Genomic DNA, 8,303 nt, shown 5'->3' with positions numbered 1-8,303 from the left:
TATAACAATTTAAGTTTATATTTTTTTTTTTTTTTTTTTTTTCATTAGCCCTTTTTTAAAAACTGAAACCATGTTTTTTATTGTACACTTTTATTTGTGTATTTATTCATTAAGCTAAAATATAGTTGTTTCCAAAATACCTTAATTTTTTTTTTTTTTTCATATTTATTGCTTTTTTGATCATTTCAAGGCCTAAAAAATGGTAGTTACTAAAAAAAACATTAACGATATGTCATTTTACACCTCTACAAATTAATATATATATTCAGTAAAACAAATGAAATTAAAGATGAATACCTTTTTGGAAATATTACTATTCACGATTGGTTTTTAAAAAAAAAACTCTTATCAAGCCATAATTAAAAATAAATAAAGTAAAAAAGGTAAAAATGTAAAAACATAAAGAAGTAAAAAAAGTTAAACGGTAACAAAGTAAAAAAGTAAAAATACATAAAAATAAAAAAAATATTACAATGTTACACAAGTCTTTTTTTTTTTTTTTTATTCTAACATACTGAAATGTTATACGAAACATTGCTTTCCTTGCGAAGAGATCTTAATTCTTAACAAAAAAAAAAAAAAAAAGAAAAGAAAATTTAAATGAAAAGAAGTAAAAATATATTCATTAAAACTCATTCAAAGCGAAAATGAAAAAATACCTTTTTAATAATATATTTAAAACAAAATAAGGGAAATAATTCCTTTTTTTTTAATTCTCAAAAAATTTGTTTTCATTTACTATTATTCGTTAGGTAAACTTTACCTCCTTAATGAAGGTATTAATATTTGTTTTATATTTTTAATAAAAAAATAGTTCCCTTTTTTTTTTTTTATTTATTTATTTATTTTTTTAATTTATTAAAAGCAACTTCAAAAATAAGCACAACTGGCTACATGAATAAAATAAAAACAATCCCAAGTTCTAAAAGCAAAGATTTTTAACTTATGGAAAATAGCAGAGATATAAGGATCATAAGTTCCTCTGTTTTTATATTTCCTATATATATATATATAAAAGTGTGTATCTTCTTTCACCATACAACTTTCTTTGATATGTCTTCTGGTCAAGTAAATAAGAAAAATATGCCAATTCCAAAATATCTTGTAGAATGCAAGAAAGTAAAAGCTATATATTTCACATATGTTGTATTTAAAAAGTTGTTTACGGAGGCAGCAGATAATTGGCGATGGGAACATATATATAATGCACATATATATATGTATGGGCACAAATATATATATTTACGTTTGCAAAATACACATGATATATATATTTTGCATATATGCTTACATATTTACATATTTACATACATACCAACACGTACGTGTACGCCTTATAATATACTGGATTTCGTTTCCCAAAATTGCAGAGCGAGATAAACAAGCTAAAAGATATTTTAAGAAAACTGCCACAAGAAAAAAATGACGAAAAAAAGAGAGAGATCTTAAAGAAAGTAATAGCATATATGACATTAGGTGTAGATGTATCTAAGTTATTTCCCGATATTATAATGATGTCTAGCACAAATGATATAATACAAAAAAAAATGATTTATTTATATTTAAACAATTATGCAGGTATGTTTTTTGATCCTTATATTGGCTAGTGGAATGTTCACTCAAATATCTTTTCAGATGTTCATTTAATTTTATTCAATTCCATTTTATTTATTCTCCCTTATGAATTAGTGTTTCCATTCATGATTTGCCTTATCAGTGATTTTGCAACTGTTTCTATTTCTCATGCGTTACATATTCTTTTGGCACTTCACATTTTGCACTAAAAATATTACGCTTCATATTTATGCTACACTTCTTACGTCTCAAAATTCTCCCTCCCCCCCCCATATTTAACGCAGAAACCAATTCCGAATTGTCCATTCTCACAATAAACACTTTACAAAAGGACAGCAAAGATGAAGATCCCATAATAAGAGGTTTAGCTCTTCGTAGTTTTTGTAATTTAAGAATTAATAATTTATATGAATACATAGAAGGCCCCTTATTTAATGGATTAAATGATAAGAATTCATATGTTAGGCGAATCGCAATTATTAGTTGTGTAAAATTAATCAAAATGAATCCTCAGTTATCTATAAAAAATGATATTATAAAAATTTTGAAAAATAAGTTATTAGATAAAGATTCTCAGTGTATAATAAATGCTGTGCATGCATTAAATGAAATATTAATAGATGAAGGAGGATTGAAAGTAAATAAAGAAATAATTTTTAATATGTTAAATAAAATATCAACTTTTAACGAATGGGGGAAATGTGTAGTATTAAATATTGTTAGTACATATATTCCAGATAATGAAGATGAAATGTATGATATTATGAATATTTTAGAAAATCATATAAGAGATTTTTCATCCGCCGTTTTTTTAGCTTGTTTAAAATGTTTTCTAAATTTTTCTGCGAATGATCCAAATTTACAAATTAAAATTTTTCAAAGAATGAAAGATCCTTTACTTACGTTAATTTCCACTTCCTCTTACGAAATTTCCTATATCGTCCTGTTACATACACATTTGTTATTGCATGAAGCAAATAAATTGAACTACGGAATTTTTGATTATGATTATAAGCATTTCTTTTTTCGATACAATGATCTCACGTATATTAAAGATATTAAATTGGATATTCTCGTCTCCGTTGCAGCAAAGGTAAGTAAAATTTTTCTCTGTTTTTTTGTTCTTTGTTCTTTGATCTTTGATTTTTTAATTTCTTTTTTTTTTTTTTTTTTGCATTTTCACTTTTCAATTTTTGCAATCAATTACGTGTTCCTTTTTGGTGCCCTTAAGAGGATTTCCCCTTTTTCTTTTTCCACATACACTCGATTTGATAATGTCTTATTATTTTATGTGTACAGCATGTATATACCTGTATATTGTGTTCTTTACTTTGCTAGGTGCGTCTCCATGTGCATGTTTTTAATACTTACGACCCCATATATTAGTACATATGTATGTATGTGCTCCTTTTGACATTTTCCTCCTCGCAGAACAATGTATTTTTGATAATCAACGAACTGAGTGAGTATATCTCAGATGGAAATGTGAGCATCGCTCAGAAGGCTATTTCTTCCATTGGTTCAATAGCGTTAAAAATACCCAAGGCCATTTCAAAGATAGTAGAGTTAGCTTTATCGACATTTTTACCCATGAATTACTCTCACATATGCAGTGCTACCATAAAAATGCTAGCTAACATATTAAGAAAATATGAAGAGTATACAAAAGTAATTATTGAAGAAATTATAAAACTTGATAATAGATTAATTGATAATGAAGGGATAATTTCTTATTTTTGGATTATTGGAGAATATTGTGAATATATTGAAAATGCACCATATATTTTAGAAGAATATGTACACTTAACGGATTGTTCTTATTTATTTATGTTAGAATTATTAACGTCATGCATAAAAGTGTTATATAGAAGACCATCTGAAATGAAAATAATTGTATCAAGCCTATTTGATAATATATTAAAGAATTATAAATACCCAGAACTTACGGATAAAATGTATTTTTATTATAATATGTTAAATTATAATTATGAAGAGGCTTTTAATATAATTGCTTGTAAAAAAAAGTTAGTAAAAAACTTTTGCGAATCATATGAAAATATATTATTAGACAAATTATACAATGAGTTCAACACATTATCTGTATTATATAAACAGCCTGTAAATAAATTTGTAGAATATTCCAAAATATGTTTTGGGGGAGTATATGATCCTGAAGAAAATGATGATAATGGTGGTAATGGTGATAATGAGGACATTGATGATAATGGTGATAATGTTGATAATGGGGATCATATGATTATACAACCGAATGACTTAAACAGATTAAATGTAAATGATAATAAAGATCATAATAAAAATCATAAGTCTGAAAAAAACGACAATTTTATTAGCAGTAATAATATTCACACCTCCTTCTCTTACAAAACATGTAATAATTTACTGAGCATGAATGAAGATATATTACTAAATGATGATAATAGGAGTAGTGCAAACTATAATAGTACTGTTAGTCAGGATATATATAGTCAAAATAAGGAGTCAGAAAATGTTCCCATCCATTATACTACCAAGAATTTGAATCATAATATTATTACGACCGTATATAATAAAAACAAAAAAAAAAAATCCTTCAATAATGGCAGTAATAATAATAATGACCAAAGTGAGAATGAAGGGGGAAAAAAAAAGTCACATGATTTATTTGATATCCATAATTCTAATAATTTTAAAAAGTTAAAAGAAATTTTAATCGATGCAGATCATATTAACCCAGAATTTTATCAAGAACAATGGAATGTTTTACCAGAACAAAATAATGAGAAAATATTTTTACGAAAAAATTACTACAATTTACAAATAGAAACTATTGATGAGCTATTATCGAAATATAATATTATTACACTTGCCTCAGGGGAAATTGATCAATGTTTAAAGTTTTACATGTATTCTCAATTTTATACAAAGCATTATATATTTATTGAGCTTATTTTTAATAAAGTAGAAAATTCAATTAATTGGATATTGAAATCCCAGTGTAACAATCTTGACATTACTGAAAAATTTACTGACTATTTTAGAGACATATTTTTAGACTTTATGTAATTTTTTCCTTATTTATCGATCTGTGTTACATGTGAATATTCAAATTGTGGATTACATAGAGGTATTTCCATATATTACAAATGCGTGTATATTTTACATGTATTTCTCATATGTGCCGTCACAACAACAGGCGTAAAGACGTGTTCACACATACGTATTAACATAATATGTATATACATACGCACGTATGTATGTATGTATGCATGTACATTAGAAGCATAATTTTTTAAAAAGTATAAATTTTAATTTGTTTTATCCAATCTTTGTGAACCTTTTTAATTAATTTAACGAGTATATGATTAATTTTTTTATATAAATACATATATATGTGTGTATATGTATATACATATATACAAGGTTTTCTTCGCATCACGTCTTATCTCTTTTGATCTCCTGCCCAAAAATAAATGCTAAATTCTAACATGTTAACAAATTTTTAATTAAAAAAAAAAAATTGGTGCTTCGTATAAGTATTCTTTTACAATGAAGAAAAGAAAAGTTTTTACTGATGAATCAGATATAAAGATACAACTACTAAAAAAAGGTATTTTTTTTATTAATAAAAAATTTCGAATTGTCCTTAATTTATATAAAAGAGTTTCATTAAACTTTTGTAACATTTTAAGGCGAATATTAAAATGTGCATATAATTCGATATAAAAAAAAATAAAAAAAAATACAACAAAATGAATGTAGTTTATAAATATCTTTTATTTTCAAATTGTACCAAATTAATTGTTCATACTGGATATATTTATATTAAGATTAAAATAAATTCATAATTAGTAAAATCTGTCCATTATTTAAACGAAAAAAAATGGACTCTTTCTCTTCCCGCTCTAATTCCTCATTTGTATTTTCCGTAAAATTTCCCCTATTTTCTTACCCCTTTAATTCTTCATTTTCGATGCCCTGGAATTACCTCTACCTTCTTTCCCCTGCCTTAAGCTTTCAATTTTTTTATCGTAGTTCTGACAATTTTTAATTAAATTATGAACTAAGAGTTCATTACGTTTTCCATATAATTCTCTTACTAGCATAGTAGCATATGTAGAAGAGTTTAAATTAAAACTTAATATTAGAGCGCTAAAATTGTACGTATATGTCCTCTCTTTTTTTTTCCACCACCCCTTATTTCTGCACGGTGCAAGTATATCTTTTGGAAAGTTTACAGGATCTATATGTTCATCTTTTCTTTTTAAAGAAGTACAATGAATACTTTTTACTTTACCGTCCATTTGAGTATGTACATTTTCATCATTACAATTTGAATATTCCATTAAGTGATTATTATTACTGTTTAATTTTTCACTTTTTTCAACAATATTATATGCAAAACTTTCGCGATGAGTATTATCTATAACACCATCATGTGTACCTTGCTTATCAGTGTTACAAGTACCGTTTATGTTAAAATTATCTTTGTTTTCCTCTTGCATATTCAAAATTTTATTATTTATGAAGTTATCTGCGTATAAATCGGATACAAATTTTACCTTGGGTTCGTTGTAATCACAAAAACAGTAATATAAATTTTTTGGTAATACAACTACATTTCTAAAAACACAAGTCATTCCATATTCATACTCAAAAGAATTTATATACGTATCGAATTTTTTTATTATATATAAAGTCTGTTTAATAGGTACAACTCTGGTTAATATATTTTGGCTAGCTAACATAATAGATTGATTAATATTTTTTCTGTTTTTTGCTATCAAATTATTAACATAATTGTCAATTAATACATTACAGTGGGCACTAAATAAATTATCTTCGTGTAAGGTGTAAATTAAGTATAATAATATTTCCAAAAAAACAATTCTAACTTTTTGTCCTAAATATTTTCTGTAAAACTGTTTAAAAATATTTAAATAGGATAGTCTATTAGGCAATGTGCCTAAAATAGGTAAAACGACGTTATAAATATTTAGGTCATCTAAGTGATTATTATGATCATACAACATAGTTATATAGTTATGTTGATTTTTTGTTTCAGCTATTTCGGGTTGGATTTTTTTTGTAAAAACATAGTCACCACATGTTAACTTCACACCAAAATTTTCCAATCTGTAAGATGTTAACATATTAAATATTTTTGCGCTGTATGAATGCATGTGAAATCTTCTTGTTTCCATACTTATTCCCTTAACACATGTCTTTTCATTTTTATAAAAATTATATTCTTTTTGTTTGATATGTCTGCAATTTATCTGCCCCGTTATTAAGTGCCTATTTTTCTCTTCTCTACCACCAGCACTAATAAAATTTAAATTTAAGTTTATATTAAAACTATTCACTAAATGATGCTGCTCAGCTGTATCATCACGTTCAATGTTTGAGAATGCACCTCTTTTATTATTTTTTTCACACATGTACAAATTACGAAGAAGGATAAAGGCTTCATACTCTGAATTAGTCATGTACGAACACAAATATTTGTTTATGCACAAATGATTATTTAGCTTACTACTTGGTATAACATTGTTTTTTCTGAGTATTTTGTTCATTCTTTGAACAAAATATTGAAAGGCAAAAGTAGCATTTTTTTTTCTTTGGTATATATTACAAGCATTTTTCAAACAAAGGGTTACATTATCTTTAATAATATTTCCATAAAAAATTTTATTTTCAAAGATATGTGGATCTAAAACAAAATTTATGTACTCTTTATAATTTCTACATATGAGTGCTTTACCCTTATTGAATGTATTTTTATAGCCTCCAAATCGTTGCATGCCAAAATAATTAATGAAGCCATATTTTTTAATAACACTTAACCTACTCCTTAAATAATCTTTATTCGTTTGAACATTCCTTAGAACTACTATAAAATGGTTCCCACAATGTTCCCCTAATTCTATTTTTTTATCAACCTTCTCAATATTACAAATTAATATCTTTTTGTTTTTTTTTTTCAAATATTCATTTCTGATACAAATAATTTTTTTCATATTACTTCTACTTGTTGTAATTACTTGCGTAGAAACACTTCTCTTATCTTTAAACCCTGAATAATGAAAATCTTTAATTGCTATGTCAGAATATTTGCTAATTTCTCTGATTGCCTCTTGTGTATCTTTATTAACCTTGTACAGAATAAAACTTATCCATTCCTTTTTTTCATCGTATATCTTATTCTCACAATAAAGTTTTGCTATATAATAGCACTCTATCTCTTCCTTTTCTGATAAGCTGTTCATACAATTCGTGTTAGTAATTACTACGCTTCGCTTGCTATTTCCTTCCCCGTTATCTCTTCGCCCTTCCTCACATGGATCCTGTAACTCATCTTCACTTCTGAGCTTTCTTATTCTATTTGCGTCCTTGTTCTTTATTACATCACCATCTAATATTTTTCTTTTAACATATTTTAAATTTAAAACATTTTTGTTCTTTTCAATTTCGTACACATGGAAATCTTCGCATTTGTATTTAAAGACACATTCAAGATCTTCTCTTTTTTTTAAATCTAATTTTTTTTCTTCATTATTTACCACTAATAAATCACTCATAAAATGGTTGATTCCCACATGCTCTTCTAATAAATAGTCACATAAATAATAACGCAAATTACTTATAAAATTATAGTTCTTTGCTAATGATAAGGCAGTGGCTCTACTATTTACTAAGAGTAACTTAGCGCTTTTCCTAAAAAACATTAT

General features: G+C 25.7%; 2 protein-coding genes across 2 annotated transcripts; one reads left to right on the top strand and one right to left on the bottom strand.

Annotated features, from left to right (window-relative positions):
• Window positions 1-1,053: 1,053 nt before the first annotated feature.
• On the top strand, window positions 1,054-4,638 carry PmUG01_02024800 (AP-4 complex subunit beta, putative; the record flags this gene model as incomplete). Its single annotated transcript, XM_029008729.1, has 4 exons — window positions 1,054-1,068; window positions 1,371-1,578; window positions 1,860-2,668; window positions 3,007-4,638. The coding sequence occupies 4 exons, from the start codon at window positions 1,054-1,056 to the stop codon at window positions 4,636-4,638; spliced, it is 2,664 nt and encodes an 887-aa protein (XP_028860260.1).
• An 890-nt stretch (window positions 4,639-5,528) lies between these two features.
• Window positions 5,529-8,300, bottom strand: PmUG01_02024700 (tRNA pseudouridine synthase D, putative; the record flags this gene model as incomplete). The annotated part of the gene is made up of 1 exon (XM_029008728.1): window positions 5,529-8,300. The coding sequence occupies one exon, from the start codon at window positions 8,298-8,300 to the stop codon at window positions 5,529-5,531; it is 2,772 nt and encodes a 923-aa protein (XP_028860259.1).
• Between the last annotated feature and the right edge of the window lie 3 nt (window positions 8,301-8,303).

Source organism: Plasmodium malariae (assembly GCF_900090045.1).
Source record: "Plasmodium malariae genome assembly, chromosome: 2".
In the NCBI taxonomy this organism is placed as follows: domain Eukaryota; phylum Apicomplexa; class Aconoidasida; order Haemosporida; family Plasmodiidae; genus Plasmodium; species Plasmodium malariae.
The sequence above is the reverse complement of the archived record's forward strand: the minus strand, read 5'-3'. Positions and strand labels throughout refer to the sequence as shown.